Here is a 16,988-nt window from a genome sequence, read left to right on the forward strand (position 1 = left end):
ATGGATGGATGGAATGCGATACTGTTTTTTTCCATTGGTTCTCAAGGAAGGCTCTGCTATGAAATATTGGCATGTTGGCTTCAACATCACACAGAGAAGCAAATACCTCTGTCACTTTGAGAGCTGACATCTCACCTTGCTAGCTCACCCTTTTCTAGGGTTGTGTTTTCATCTCTGAAAGGTGACAGTTCTCAGAAGGAGACACAAAACATTAATGCTGATGGATTTTCAAGAAGACAGCAAGACAAGTAACAATCTCTGTTGAATAGCATTGTCAAAGCAGTTTTGAAGTTCTTGTTTTGTACCTTTGTTTGTCTGTCGCAATCAACAGGTGCTTTGAAAAACAGAAGCAACTGTTGAAGGAAGTTAAGAGAACATGAGGACTATATTTGTCTAGATTATCCTGATACCTTGAGTTGAATGCAAGATTTTGCTTTGACTTTGCGTGCAGTTTCTTGAAGCTACATGGTGTCTTATGGTATTCTTTAAAAACAGTCTTACCAGGTGCATGATGATTCTACAAACCAAATTCAGGAGGACAGGATTTAAAAGTAAGACTTCTAAAGCCAAAATAATTAAGTGCATATTTTAAGTCAGACTCTGGCCTAAGAGCTTCATGTACAGTATCTCAGGTAAACTTGGTAACGATCCGTGAGGACAGGATTATTATTTAACAGATAGGGAAACGGGATTAGGGATCAATAGCTACTATTGTTTGGTTTGTAAATGATGGCACTGGGGAGGGAGCCCACAACTCAGTGGCTCCAGAGCACACATGTCCAGGCCTATGCATTAGCCAATAACTTGGTTGGGGGAAAAGTTTGTAAATATTTTATCAATTACTTCCGGGAAAATGACCTCCCTTGATTCAAGCAATACTTTTGCTTTGCTTTGTTTTCTATTGGAAAAAAAGTAACCTACAACTAGATCTTGCAGCATTGTCTTCACTGTGTAAGAAAAAGCATACTTGTTTAAATTCAGGATTATGAAACTTATTTTTATTTTTGTAACATGAGATGTGTCAGGCTTCATCTATCTTGAGTGTTACAGTCTTATTGCAAAAAGACTCTGCTTTCTTTAGCTCACATTACTTTCACTTCCAGCCAAGTATTCCTACAGTGGAGATGGTCCTACCTCCCCAACCACCATTGAAATGAAGCAAGAGATTGCCCTATTTTCACAAGCATTTATTATTTCTGGGGTCTCACATTCATTTTTAGGCTTTCCCTTCCCTCTTCTTTGGTTTCTGAATTTCATTGGTTGCATGAGTATTCCCACATAAGTCAGTTAATGCCCTCTCCAAAGCAGGCACCAAGCTAGATGAGGCTAGAAGTGTGAGAGATGTATTGAGAAAGATGCCTGGGATGATGGGAAGGGAGCAGGAATAGGCAGGGCTGGCCTCTGGGTCACAATGCAGTATAACATCTGCTAAAGGAGGAGGAGTGGGAGGGGAAGAACCTCCCACCACAGTGTAGCTATGGGAAATTCTCAGCCAGCCAATAGGGGAGCTCAGACCCCCAGACCACCCAGAGAGGACTCCCACATGGGGTAGAAACAGCCAGGCTCCAAATCACATCATACTCAGCTCTTGGCCAGGAGCTTTCCAGGGACAGAGTGACCTTGACTAAAATACTTCCCCAGATTTGATGACCTTGTACAAAGCTGGTGGCCAACAGCTGCTGTCCTTGGAGAAGTTTCTCTTGAAGAAGATCTAAGCCACATTCACCCTTTGCCCTCAGCAAAAGTTCTCCTACAGGTTTGGAAAACAGCTGTTTCATGGCTTCCTTAGGACTTCTTAGGACTTCTTCCTTAGGACTCTTCCTTTTCCTGAGGGGAGACTTACAAAGGAACAGTTAGAGCAATAAACTATAGCCCTCACCATTGCAGTTCATACGGGGGCTGCAAGTGATACTCATTTTCTGTTCCCTCCACCATTTATTCTGAATTCACCTCATTATCACCCTCAGCTAACACTACTCCTGGGCTCAGTGGCTTACTTGGTGAGCCTAGTCCTTCCCATGAGACATCTGAACCCCTGGTAACCAAACCCTTCTTGGGCCAGGGTTGCTGCATGGGACTGCATTTCAAAATCACGACTGGGCAAGGGAATACCAAAAGGGGTTCCACACATTTTTCGTTCTGCCCCATAATGTGGCAGCAGCCCTGCCACCTCCTGCCGATCGAGGTGTAAAACGTGTTCCACAATGGAGACGTGTCTTCTGGCCTACTGGCTACTACAAAGGGAGTTCAAGTTACCCAGGAAGCAGTTATGGCTTGTTGCTCAATGGAACCCTTCCTGTGTCTTCTAGAAAGAGTGTGCCTCCTTTGGAGAACAGAATCTCTAACCCTGTAGAGCCCAGAATCACAGGAACAGAAAATACAAATTCCCCATAATAACCACTGGGCCATTGGTTGTTGGATGACTTCATTTCTCATGGCAAGTTCTCTCTTTAAGGGAGATCTCAGTGGCCTATACTACAGCTGCTGTACCAGTATTTGGTCTCCTACCTTCAGATGATTATGTATCCCCACATATTGTTATGTAACTTGTAGTGTTTTCCTATTGAAGGAGAATCTGTCCCCACCCCTTTGACATCAAGCTTGGTCATGAGACTGGTTTTAGCCAATGGAATGTGAATGAAAAATTTTATGTCATGTCTGAGCAGAAGCTTTAAGAGACACCACATGGTTCAGTGAGTCCTTTTCTCTCTGCCACAAGAACATATCCCAGTAGGGGCTAGATCTTAGAATGGAGAAGATCCATAGAGCAGAGCTCTACACAGCTCATCCACAACCAACCCAATTAATGCATGCAAGAAACTAACCTTTTTTGTTTTAAACCACTAAGAATCAGAGGTTATTTGTTACTGCAGGATAACCTAACAAGATATGACTAATAAATTGTACATTTTTTTAATCTGTGATACTGTGCTGGTCTCTGGCAAGTTTCCTTTGTCCCACTTTCTGATTTTTGTGTCTCCCTGGCTGTTTCTAACTAACAGATGTCTGCTCATTAACGCCTCTAACTGTTGTTCTTCATGTTTCTGAGAGGTCTGGATTGGCTACATCAGAAGCATCTGGATATAGTCTTTAAAAACACACGACTCATTGGCTGCATGTACAGAGGTTGTGACTCAAAAGATGTGATTCAGTAGTTGTTTTTATTTAGTATGGGTTCTAGAATCTGCATATTTTTAAACATATGCATGTTTCAATAAATTCAGGAATTAGTTGTATGCTATGGTCCAAACTTTTCAATTTGCTGTAAGCTAATCATCTTTATTGGTCTCTTGAACTTAAATATACGATAACCTTTATTTCTTACCCTTAACCTTGCGTTGGACAATAGCCTTTGTATCCAGATTATTTTAGTGCCATTCCTTTATCCTTCATTCGCAGCCTGGTCAAATTAAACCAGCAACTCAGACCTACTATTGTTTGAAGTATGCATTGAATTTCTCTTTGAAAGAAGTGTGTGTGTGCGTGTGTGTGTGTGTGTGTGTGTGTGTCCATACATGGACATATATGAACAAAAACATTCATAGTTTAAGGAAATTGTTTTCTGCTGAAAAAAATGTAATTTTGAAATGAAATAGTAGAGCTAATCATCTGGCTGGAAAAAGGCGCAGGCTCGATTTAGGTCAAAAGTAACAGAGAAATTGCTGATACAATTATTCCTAGTAACTCTCTCATAAATGCCTACTCGCATTAACACATGCATAAATCCCCTCACGTGACTATGTTACTTGGAATGAGATGACTGTCTAAATAAATCCTTAAAGCACTCTTTGTTCAGTGATATGACAACAGAAATAAGGAAAATGATTGAAGGCAAAGTTACATGAAATCAAACACCTGTGACAAAAATGAGGGCCACCGTCATCACAAATCAAAGATATACCTTCCTATTCCATCACACCCATCCCCCCACCTCCACCACTCTTAGTCTGTCTTAAATTCTTAATGATTTTTCATAAACCATGCCATTTGAGTAAGCTTTGTTTATTTTTTTTTTTTTTGATTGATGTGCTTGAAGAAAGCACAGAGAGTAAAATGCTTGGAAACACTGCACAGGCTTAGGATGCTTACTACTATGATGTGAAAAGCTCCACCCAGGCAAGCCTTTGCTTTCATTCATGTTTCTGGATATCTCTGCTCTGGTTAGTGCCCTGAGTTTCCAGGTATCTTTATTTTGTTTCACAAAGATGGTATATGCAGTGTCTGAATGTCAACTCAAAATATTCAGAAAAAAAATAATAAATGTAAAAAAATACTTTTGACTGAGTGACAAGTTGTCGATGGAATTAGTGCCAGAATCAGAGTCTCATGTTCTGTTGGATGCTTTCTGGCTCTATCCACTGTGGTCACATAATTGTCCTAAGTCCTCAACTGAAGAGGGAAAGAAAAAAAAAAAACATTCCTTATTGTTCCTGCTGGAATGTCAAACTTGTGACAAACATAATGCTATAAAAGATATGGCACAGAGAATTATGAAACCTTACCTTGAATTTCATTGTTATAAAGGCAATCCAGCCAAAATTAAGGTTAAAAAAAAAGTTTAAATAAACATGTCTGGAAAGGTAGACTAAACAGTCTCCGAAAATTCATATAGTGAAAGATACATTTTTATCATTCATATCAAAGAAAACCAGTGGGATATTTCTAACAATGTTTCTTCTATTGAGGAATGAACATAAATGGGGAAAACTCTAGAAAAATCTCTTTTAAAAATTCTCATTGACATGTCCTTTTTCTTCAGAAAAGAGTCACCATTAACAACATAGAAAAAGGCCCCAGAGTCATTTCCTATATGATCCATTGAGTTTCAAAACTGAGATTTCTTCTATTTTAAAACGTCTGTTCAAACTTTCCTACATAAAACTTAAGAACCTTACATTTAAGAATTTTACATATTCTGGGGTGCCTGAGTGGCTCAGTTGGTTAAGCCTCTGACTCTTGATTTCGGCTCAGGTCATGATTTCAGCTCAGGTCATGAACTCATGGTTGGTGACATCGAGCCCTGGACCAGGCTCTGTGCTGACAGCAGGGAGTCTGCTTGGGATTCTCTCTCTCCCCTTCCTTCTGCCCCTCCCCTGCTCATGTTCTCTGTCTCAAAAATAAATAAATAAACATGAGGTGCCTGGGTGGCTCAGTCAGTGAAGCGTCTGACTTCTCAGGTCATGATCTCGCAGTTCGTGGGTTCAAGCCCCGCGTCGGGCTCTGTGCTGACAGCTCAGAGCCTGGAGCCTGCTTTGGATGCTGTGTCTCCCTCTTTCTCTGCCCCTCCCCCGCTCATGTTCTGTCTCTCTCTGTCTCTCAATAATAAATAAAGATTTAAAAAATTTAAAAAAAATAAACATTTAAAACCTTTTTCTCTTAGTGAGGTATTTAGAACTATCCCAATATCACATGATATTTTAACTGCATCTCTTTAATTATCATTACCCTATTTTATTCTGTGAGGCAAGCTTATCAGTAGAACTAAGTTTCTAGTACAACTGAAGATTTCTGGAGAACGAACAGAGGTTGGCAATTCTTTTCTCCATCCCTGCCTCCCTCCCTCTTTTCCTTCCTTCCTTCCTTCACCTCCTGCTCCCTTCCTGTCTCCCTTTCTCCTCTCTCTCTCTCTCTCTCTCTCTCTCTCTCTCTCTCTCTCTCTCCATCCCATATTTGGTAATGGTACCTCTTTTGTTGCTGTTTGCTTTGTTTTCCCCATGATGCCAATCAGGGCAAAGTAGAGATGATTTTGGTGAAGCGGAGATCTCGGGTGCTGTCCATCTGACCTCAGTCATGTGTCAAAAGACAGTCTGTGAGTCACTGTCAGGGACTTGTTGGCTTTTTCATCCACCACCAAGATTTCCTTCAAGAAAAGCAATTGCCCCTTAAATGCACTATGCGGCATTTTCTTTTCCTCTAGAATACTATTTTGAGAACATCAGGAGGCCGGGGTGCTAGGATGGCTCGCAATAAGTGTCAGGGTTTCTGGTTATAAACACGTTATACCTGCTTTCCCATCACACTTCAGGCCAAAGTGTGACGTTTGTGCCAATGGACACGTGTCTTCCGCAGTCTAGCGTTTCAATGTGCGCTCGGCCGCTCGCTAGACGCGCGCGCGTCCGTGACCTTGCCCTCCCGGCTCCCTTCACCTTCACGGATTTGGCTCTGCTTTCTTTTACAGCATAGGTGGCGAAGTGGGGCGGGGCCACGAAGGCACTTACGCGGGCAAACATTTCCGCATGGGATTCATGACGATGCCCGCTCCTCAGGACAGACTTCCCCATCCCTGCTCCAGCGGCTTTTCCGTGAGGTCCCAGTCCCTGCACTCGGTCGGGGGCACCGAGGACGACAGCAGCTGTGGCTCCCGCAGGCAGCCGCCCCCCAAGCCCAAGCGGGACCCCAGCACCAAGCTGAGCACGTCGTCCGAGACGGTCAACAGCACGGCGCCCGGCAAGAGCGGCAAGGCCGCCGAGCGGCCCGAAGGTAACACCTGGGCCCACTCCCCTGGGGACAGGCCAGGACGCGTCCGGGCAGCACGCTGACGAGCATGTGCCTGCCCATTCCTCCCCCCCCAATCCCCCCCACCCCGGGTCTCCCAGTCCTGCTCCCGTGTCCCTGAAGTCCCAGAAAGGAGGCATGGAGACCAGGAGCCACTTAGTAAGGTGTTGACAAGTGACACCCGGCAAGATGTATTTATGTTATCCCAAAGGGAAGGCGGTGTGTGTGTGTGTTTTGTCGTCCCCTAAAGCCTCGCATCGTTAGGAACTTGTTTTGCCTGGAAGATACCTAAAGTTTGTATGTTCTTGCTTTGATTAGTATTCCTCGTATAATTACAGAAGTATGATATGATTATTAGGGGAACATTGCAAGGCAGAAAAATACACAGAGGGCAAATGGTAACCCTTCTTAGAAATAATGATTTTAGAGGCGCTGGGGTGGCTCAGTCTGTTGAGCTTCTGCCTCTTGATTTCGGCTCAGGTCCCGATCCCAGGACACAGCCCGCATGGGGCCCGCTCAAGATTCTCTTTTTTCCTCTGCTTCCCTTCCCCGCTTGAGCACCCTCTCTCTAGCGCTCAAATAACTTAAGACAAAGAAGAAGAAATAATGATTTTGTACATTTTGACGTACTGCCTTCCAGTGAATATGAATTTATGCACGCACATGTGTTTGTAGGAAACACTCACTCACACATGCTGTGTATATATTTCAGTGTCTGCTTCGATCTTTACCTCTAAAGTCTACCTGAGCCTCTGTTTTTCCTCGGCTGTGAAATGCACAAATCTCCCTCCGCCTCCTTGCTGGTCTGTGAGTGTGAATTAGGTCAGGTTAACCATAGATCTCACCAGATCTTTAGCAAGTTTCCGCCTTCCTGAGTTTTTCTTGAGAGTCGGCTGGAGGCAGAGCAGTCTCCAGTGCGCGTGGATACAAACCCATCCAGAGTGTTGGGATACAAGCCCACCCAGAGTGTTGTGTGTAGTTGTGGAAAAGGCTTCCAGGTTCCCAGGGCCGCCCATGACCAGCTTGAGAGCATGGCTCTGCCGGGCCCCTTAGTGTTTCTCTTGTCTGGTTTGTCCTTGACATTCTCTACAGCAGGCTTCCCCGGCCCCCAGGGTACCAAGTTCTGCAGTGGTTTGCAGCTGCCAGTGGAAGCTGGGTGGCCCTCTCCTCAACTGGGAAAGTATCTTTTGTCACATGGGCTCCCCAGTCCTTCACGAACGTTCCCTCACCTTCTGGTCTACCTCCTTCCACAGACACTCAAGTTTAGCCCACGAGATGGGGCGTCCGTGAGGCACGTCACACCCCCTCCATCCCCCTCTTCTCCTTTCCCTCCCATTGGTGTCCAAGTGCCTATTTGGCCAAAAACAAAAGCTTCAGTGCATACTGAAGAGTACAAATCAATGCCCAGAGGTGGAGCTCATCCACGTACTCTACAAGGAAAATCCGCCTTTGGGCTCGGTGTTTCCTACTACACGTATGTGCAAAAGCATGACTATGTGCATGTGTCTGAGAGAACCTGGGTGAATGACATGTACGTGAATGCAGATTTACGAAGTCGAAACCATGATGCGTATAGTTTTGTACTTGATTGTTCACTTATTCTCTTGTGACTATTTTCCATGGCGTTCAGTTTAAGAAACACCATTTCGAAGAAGAGAGGTGTACATCACAGTACTTTCTTTAATCAGTCCCCTTGAGAAATGCTTAGGCTGGTCCAGCTTGTTTTGCTGTAATGAATGCCACTGACATGTGACTGCACGCGCTGGTGTTGGTCTGTTCGTGCAACTCTCCTCCTTGTTCCTTTGCTGCCTTAAGAGGAGATTAGAAAGTAGACCCCTTTTTCTCCTGATCCAAAGGCATCGGTATGTCCTTCAGCTCGTAACACACTGATGCTTATAGAAACTAGTCAGGTGTTTCATTTACTTGTTAATTAATATGCTGAAGGGCCCTGGAGATCTGCTTTGGTAAGTTTTAAATCTTGTGCTTAGGTTTTCTCCGATGTTGATATGCAATGTCTTTCATTTCTCTTTATTTTCCGTGATCTTATTTCCATAACTCATCCGTCTCCCACCTCTCGTGCCAAAACACTACGTAGTCAACGATGCTAGATTGTTTATAAAAGTAGTTTACTGATTTAGAGCGGCGATATCTGAGTGTTGAGGCTCATCTAGAAATATTGAGGAATCAAAGGGAATAAAAAAAAGAACCCCCTGAAGGGGAGGGGAAAGATGAAACAGAGGAAGAAAGTAGTCAGTCAGGAGGGTGTGATCAAGCCGTGAAATGTTGCTGGTAACATCCCTGGAAGCAGTGTGAAATGCATGCCTCAGCATAGCCACCACCCCCCCCACCCAGCTCAGGAGAGGGTGACCTTGGGTCTTGAAAGTGAACGCATGTAGAAATACATGATGATTGTCCCACAGAAGAAACATTTGAGTGGTGATTCAGTTGTCTTAAAAGTACAACCGATTGCCAGTCCTTTAAGATGCTTTAGGTACCTAATTCCTGAGGTAGAGCCGCTCTTAACTCTTTCAGATCCCCTCACCATCTAAAGATCTAGGGTTTCAAATAGCTACGTATCAAACAGAAGAGAGTAGCTGTATTATGTGTTTTTCTGAGGGTAGAAGAGGAGAGAGTAGCTAAGTTACAGCAGCACGAAGATTTAAGTTAGATGTGGAAAACTACATCTAGCATGAGACTTGATCGGCATGGAGACTTGATGAGCATTGATCGGCATGAGCTTCTTAAACTGGAGGTCCAAGTTCCACACCTCTCCTCAAAAGGAGTAATAAGGGCGGATTGAGGAATCTTCAGCTGTAGCACTTCTTTGTGGATGCTCGGTGGACCAGATGGGTTACTAGGATCCAGCGCAGGAAAGGTCAGCTTCTCCAGAAGAGTGTTTCTCAATGCCAATTTCACCTCTTCAGAACACTTCATAAAAGGCAATCGCAAAATTGGATGCATTCGAATCTCCTCTTGCAAGTTTTGACTTCATTAACAAGAAAGAATCAGGGCTCGGTTCAGAGATGGGGAAAAAAAAAAATCTCGGGTCCGAAAGCACGCATGAGTATGTGTACACACAAAGCCAAAATCATATAAATATGTAGATTGTTCTTTTATGAATTCGCAGTTCTTTATAACCGGGAGTTAACTGGAGCTCATTACAGAGCATATGTTTTCTTTACAAATTTTTCTAGCTCTCACAATTACAACTAAGATGAAAAGTGACTTCTGTGAATCTTAGTCTGTCTTTTCTTTTTACATTAAATGTCAGCAAAATCAAAATATTGATTCAGTGGCATTAGAATGATTTCCATGGTAACCGGCTTCTATTTGAGTAGGGGATTATGACTTCCCTGGGGATAAACGTAAAAAAGAAGTGGACTTTGTGGCGAAACAGCTTTTCAGAGTGGGAAAAAATAGCTTAACGATGAGCACACACAAAAATTACATACCGAGAAAGTACAATTTAATTTTTTCAAACTTGTAATTCTATCACGCTGAAAATAAATATTTGTGACTGTATGTTAGGGTCTTCTACGATAGTAACACCTTTAAAAAAATACACAGTGGAGAAGAAATACTGGCCACAAGTATGCGATAAATATTTTAATTGCTCTTTTTTTTTTTTATTGCTTCGGTGCGGTATCTACTTGGTTTTAGGGATAGATTAGATTACATCAAGGGAGCTAATTGGAAAGGAGGAGAGGCCCTACCAGCTGTGTCTCATGTATGATCCAGAAGAAGCATGTATAAGCTCACATTCTTTGCCCCCTGCTGCTCAGGTACACATTCGTTCAGTTCCTCCATAGCGTCATAATTTGAGACACTACGTGGGGCAGGCAGAGACTATACCTAGGACCAACAGGCAAACATTGACTTTGGGCAAGTGATCCAATGAACCTGTTTTGTTACCTTTAAAATGAGTATAGAGAACTGAACATTGATGGTGACTGTCTCCCTCACAGCCTTATGACAACCCACTGGACTAATGCCCATGATGGTGCATCGTAGGAAGAAATTGCTACACAGCTAGAAGTTAATACTGTTTTAAGACATACTTACTGACTATCAATAGGCCTGAATAACATAAAATTTGAGTTTGGTTCAACACATGTATTAAAGACAAATAGGAGAGGAAAAGGAAGCCCCCTCCCTGCCCCCACTCTACACGTTGGGCTGAACATTTTGTATACAACAGCCCAAATAACAGGGGAGTAGTATCCAGGTGTAATCATCTTTTCATGGTATCATGACATTAGTATAATATTTAGTATAATGGGGGAAACGTTTCTTTAAACTTGAAATACTTCTACATGTTGGAGTCCTTTAAAAAAACAAACTAAGAATGCTTTTTTTTTTTTTTTTAATTGAGGGATAATTGACATGTAACATAGCAGTTTTAGGTGTATAACACGACGATTCAATATTTGTGTATATTGCAAAATGACCCACGCAATAAGTCTAGTTAACATCTGTCACCACAAAGAGTTACGGTTTTTTCTCTTACGTTGAGAATGGTAAAAAAACATTTTGTGAAATGTTTATTTATTTTGAGAGAGAGAGAGAGTGAGACACAGGGTCTGAGCAGGGGAGGTGCACAGAGAGAGAGGGAGACACAGAATCCGAAGCAGGCTCCAGGCTCTGAGTGGTTAGCACAGAGCCCACAGGGCTCACACTCAGACCCAGAGATTGTGACCTGAGCCAAAGTCAGACACTCAACCGGCTGAGCCACCCAGGCACCCTTCGGGTTATTGGGTTATTTTTCATTCTTAATTTATAATATTCGTTTGTGATTGTCCCTTTACAAAACAATGAGAAGATATTTTTTTGGAATTGGGGTCGTTTTCCTGGCTTCTGATTTTACCTCTTATAGAGATGTTTAGTGGAGTCATATCTGTGAGTCAAAAATTAGAGTATCTGCAGAGATACTTGAATCATGACTGTCCTTAAAAACTTGAAATGTGGGAGTGCCTGGGTGGCTCAGTCGGTTAAGCACCTGACTTCATTCAGCTCAGGTCATGATCTCCCCATTAGTGAGTTGGAGCCCTGCATGGGGCCCTGTGCTGACAGCTCAGAGTCTGACCTGCTTCAGATTCTGTGTCTCCCTCTCTCTCTGCTCCTCCCCTGCTCGTTCTCTCTCTCTCTCTCTCTGTGTCTCTCTCTTTCTCTCTCAAATAAATTTTAAAAAAAGAAAACTTAAAAAAAAAAAAACAAAAACAAAAAACTCGATATGTGTAGTCAAGCCAGCACCAAAGGCTAAATTCACTGTAAAGTCACTGCCTTAAAAAAAAACAAAAAACAAAACAAAACAAAAAAAAAACGAATTCCTTTTTCAAGTTACCAAATGAAGAAAGTTACATTTCACGATGCTGGTTTTCGTGCTTCCGTTTATTCAGCCAGTACTGCGAGCACCTCCCTGTTGGAGTGGGGATCCAGAGGCGAATGGAACAAGTGGTCTGTTCCCTCATGTCCCCTTGTAACCAGTTTTGTTCCCAGCTTGGCAACTCAGCCTTCCGCTGTCACATCACAGAGCAAGCACTGACTTAAACTCCTTTCTAGAAACCAGAAAATCTGGCATGAGAGCCATGGGGGCTTCCTCTATGTAATTAGTTGTTTAGCTCCGAAAGGAGCAGTTTAACACATTTTAATAAAGTGCTTGTTCCTACAAAGAATATTTGCTGTTCTTTCCTTGTTCAAGGCTAACAATGGAAAGGTGCCCAAATCTGATTTTCCACTGAGAAAGCTTCAAAAGCGACCCGAGGGCATTTAAGGAGAGAGGAGGAGAAGGTTGAGTGCTTATTATCTTGGGAGAACTTTCGGGTTTCAGAATTCTGGTTTAGGGGCGTAAATCAGCACCACTCAGGGCCAGCCATATACTTGTTTTTGCTCAGTTATAGACCTCAGACGTTTATAAGGTACTCTGACAAAAATTTGAAGACTATTCCGTTTACATGTTAAAGAAATAGGGTCTTTAAAGGCAAACAGGCATTGGTTTCACATCAGTGCTGGCAGCATTTAACCCTCTCTCTCAGCCTTGGTTTCCTCACCTGTAAAATGGGAATAACAATAGTGATCTTGTGTGGTAGGCAGAATGGTATCCACGAGGGTGTCCAAGGGTCCACACTCCCTGGCATACTCACCCTGTGTATTCCCTGGAACTAACATACCATTGGTGGCTTGAAGATAGACAAGGTCATGTGGCAAGGAATATCAGTGGCCTCTAAGAATTGAAGGTAGTCTCCAGCTAAAAGCCCGCAAGGAAACGAGGACCTTGGTTCTGTCACTGCAAGGGACCGAATTCTGCCAACACCGAAAGTGATCTTGGAAGTGGATATGTCCCCGGCCTCCCCAGACAAGGATACAGGTGGGCTTCCGTGTTGATTTCAGCCTGTGGGACCCTGAGGAGGGAGCCCAGCCTCCCGGGTTCTGGCTGTGCCCAGACTTCTGAGCTAAGGAACCGCGTGAGCTAAGATGAGGCTATTGATTCTTAAGCTACTGTGTTTGTGATCACTTGTTGTCACAGTGGTAAGTAATCCATCTTACCGAGTTGCTAGGCAGAAAACCTGAGGTAAGGCACATTAGCAAAATGGAGGATGTGGCCCTTCCTCTCAGCACTGGGCTGTTTTCTCAGGGAGTGAAGGGGGGTTCAGACAGTGCCAGTGGCTTTCCAGACTTCCCAGGCCAGACCTTGAAAGTAAACGAGATGACAGAACCTCAGGAAACACTGACATACCAGGTAGGGCTCTTGAGTATCTGCTCAGCTTTTTCTGAATTTGCTTGGATCTTTTCCTGAGAGGGTCCTTCCTTTCTCACCCACAGGTTTTGTTCTTTCAAAGGGCTCAGCAGTGGCTTTTCGGGTGGCTTCTTTGAACCACTCATTTTGATGGCTGCAGCTTGCCCGCTTAGGGCCTTTTCCACATGACAAGTGGCACTTGTGCTTCACAGTGTGTGCCTAACGAGCGCTCGAGACCCCATGTAGCCCGGCACTAATAAAACACAATGAAAGGGGGAAAGCGAGCTCTCAAAATCTTCATAGTTCCGGCATTGGCGAGTGTTCTGGTGTGAATTCTTGTTTGTTTTATGGGATGCGATGTGGGAGATTGTCATCAGAGTCCCACGTTCCTGGATTCCTCTTTCCAGGTTGACGGAATCAGAAGCTGCTAGGTTTCCTAGTGTTAAAGCCATCTGTCGAGCCAGGCTCTGCTCAGATGGAGACAGGGTTATACATCCACGGCGTGTGTGATCTTTCTCCAAACGTGCCCCGAGGCCCATGAATGAAGCAGTTTGCAAATCAATCATCACGTAACGCATCTCTCTCTCTCTCAGTCTTTGCCAAAGAGCTACCTCGCCTCCAGTGGTCTCACCCAACATCCTTCTATTAAGAATCTGGATTTGGCCTCAATTACCTCAGTGTCTCAGATTCATAAGAGGATTTTTGTCCATGTTGTCGACACAGATACATTTTTCCCTGAGAGACCAATAAGCTCAAAGTTTCTGAGTGTGGTGATCAGGACATTCATTTTGAGGGTGTTCACTTGCAACAAATTGGCATAAACTTACTGACTTAAAACAACATACCTTTATTCTCTTACAGTTTGTATGAGTCAGGAGTCTCCTCAGGGTCTCCCAAGGCTGCAATCCAGGTGCCAGCTGGAGCTGGGGTCTCATCTGTGGCTCAGAGTCCTTTCCATGGTCACGTAGTTGTTGGCAGAATTGATTTTCTTCAGGTTGAAGGACACACAATCGCTTACTTCTTCTAGGACGGGAGTGGGGTGGGGGGGGAAGAGAGGGAGGAAGAGGGCGACTCTCTCACTTTTATTCTTTCCCTTCAGGGAAGGCCTAGATCTTCTTTTGAATAGCTCGTCTAGGATAATCTCCCTTTTGATGAATGGCATCCACTGATTAGGAACCTTAATTACAATGGAAAATCCCTTCACCTTTTCCCATATACTGTTAACTTAATCAGTGGAGTTAAAAAAACAAAAGAAAGCGAAACAAAACAAAACAAAACAAAAAACATTGTATTCACACTCCTGCTTGCACTCAAGGAGAGAGAATTACTTAGGATGTAAGTCACAGAGGGAAGGGGACTTTGGAACAGCCTAGAATTCTGGTTGAATTCTTCATCTGGTTGAATACTTCAGAAGTCAGTGTGTGGAAAATTAATTAGCAATGCGAGCAGTAAACAATAATTCACCAGAATAGTACAAATATCATAACATAATCAAAATAATTGGTAAATAAATAAGACATAACTCCCCTCTTCATTTCTCTGTCTTTCCTTTATCCCATATCAGAGAAGCCACTCCTGCTGCAAAATGCCTGGATTGTTTTGCTGAGTTGAAAGTGGAAAAAAATCTCATTTCTTTTGGCTTCAGTCTTACTTGAAAGGCCTGATAAAATACACTCCTCAGTCCCATAGTCTCCATGCTAAAGGACTTCTAGCACATAATGATCCAAGTAAAATAATGACACCAAAATGGTGCAAATATTTAAAATTGTGGTGTGTATAAATGTCAGTCTATTTGATCTTTGCTGCTGATTTTCCTCATTGGCGAACTCTCTTGTTGACCCACTGGGCTAGTTTCACCCAGCGCGAGTCACTGTCTCACGAGTCACTGTCCCCTAAAACACCATATGGAGGTAGGCCAGGTAATACACCGTATCCTTGATATGCCAGCGGTGCTCTCCAACATTTTCGACTGTAGTTTTCCCTAGAACCTCAGGACTGTAGGGATTAGTGGTGTTAATTTAAGCTATTTACCTTCTTGTCTTCTGCTTACCTGTTGAATAGCATTTTGATGACAAATAAAGATGAGACTGTGCGTTCCCAAGTTATGCAACTTCTGAATTAAAACAGTTTCATCAATTTCCATTTATGGGTACATGGACATACAAAATCATGCATCCACCAAGGAAGTGGAGAGAACTAGACATAACCCACATTGCAACTTGCCCCATGGTCTCTGTTTTTGTCTAGTCTTGAGCTTGGGTAGGTATTTGTCTCTTTGCAATTATACGAAAGCATTAAGGAGTAATGTAGTCAGTTATTAAATTACTAATTACTAAGATTTTGTCAGACAAATGGAAGAAAGGGGTTTATAGATTGCTTTCCTTAAATAACATCTGCCTCTTTTATTTCCTCCCTGCTCTGCAATGTTCTCACTTCTTCTGTATTTCTTCAGACTTCAGCCTGGCCCCTAAGGCCTGAGAGTACCATCACTTCAGAGTCTCCTTGCACTTACATAAGCATATTCCCTGGACATTAACCCAGCTCATTACCCCAGTCAGTGTCTTTTGGAGAGTGTTTCCGATAAAAACATTTCCTTCCATTTGATTACATACAGCATTTGATATTTTACCAAACAGCTATTATATATATAATTAAATTTAATGTTTAATATTAAATTTAATATTAAAATAATTATAAATTTATAGTAATTGTGCACATATGTATATGTATAGACAGATGTATATGTGTATATATATCTATATCTATACATATCTACATATATGTATGTATATATATATATATATATATATATATATATATAATTTTAGGAAAATGGTGTGTTATTTATCTGAACATTCTCCATCTCATGGATAAAACAAAAATGGGAAGGAATCTTTAGTCCAGTAGTGGGTGGGCTTCCTCCAAAGCATGGTGGAAATGGGATTAGCTCATTTCAGACTAATCTAACCTTGACTACTAATCTAACCCACTTCCAACCTTGACCCTATGACCTCTTCAAGCCACCATCTTGTATGTCTCCTTGTTCAGTTGGTTTCTCAAAGGCCTTCTGCAAGTGCCTGCTCCACTGAGCCAACTCTTATTTGTTCCAGATGCATAACTCATTAACCGTCTCCACCCTCACCGTGCCACTGAATCCAGTCTTGGTTCCCATCTCAATGGCTTCCTCCTGTGCCTATCCTTTGTTATTTCTCTTCAGCATTTTAGACATTGGTAACTCCCATGTTGGTAACCCTGCTGCTCCATTGTTCATGCACCACCCTCTACTGGTTTTCTTCCTGACTTCTCTCTGAATCTCCTTTGATGGTGTCTCTTGTTCTGCCTGATTCTTAAATGATGATGTCTCCAGATTTTGCCCTTGGCTCTTATCTTCTACCATGATAGATAGTTGTTGAATAAATAAGTGATGAATCCACATACTCTCCAAATGTCTGACTGAATCTCTGGACCCACTTCTATCTATAGACATCACAGATTCTTCAAACTCATCAGGCCCACAACGAACCAGCCAATTCCTCCGTGTTTCCTCTCTCGATGTCGAGGTCAGAATGTAAGAGACTTATCAGATTTCTTTCCTTACTTTACCCTGGCCATCTAACCTATTATCAAGTGTGGCCAGGCTCTGTCCCTCAGATGTCCCACGTCTGGCTCTCTCCATCATTTATGCTTTTACTCTCCCATCTCAGACCATCGTCATTTCTCACCTGGACAGCTGCCTGGCCTGCAGTTTCTTCTTCTCAAA

At 42.9% G+C, this 16,988-nt stretch overlaps 1 protein-coding gene across 1 annotated transcript in view; it reads left to right on the plus strand.

Annotated features, from left to right (window-relative positions):
• Positions 1 to 16,988, plus strand: part of NYAP2 (neuronal tyrosine-phosphorylated phosphoinositide-3-kinase adaptor 2) — a 252,179-nt gene that overhangs the window by 95,562 nt on the left and 139,629 nt on the right. Inside the window, exon 2 of the mRNA XM_042995489.1 lies at positions 6,179 to 6,480. Coding sequence (XP_042851423.1) covers positions 6,179 to 6,480 — 302 coding nt within the window. The remainder of the gene's footprint in view (positions 1 to 6,178; positions 6,481 to 16,988) is intronic.

The sequence above is a fragment of the Panthera tigris genome, chromosome C1 (genome assembly GCF_018350195.1).
Source record: "Panthera tigris isolate Pti1 chromosome C1, P.tigris_Pti1_mat1.1, whole genome shotgun sequence".
Taxonomy (NCBI): Eukaryota; Metazoa; Chordata; class Mammalia; order Carnivora; family Felidae; genus Panthera; species Panthera tigris.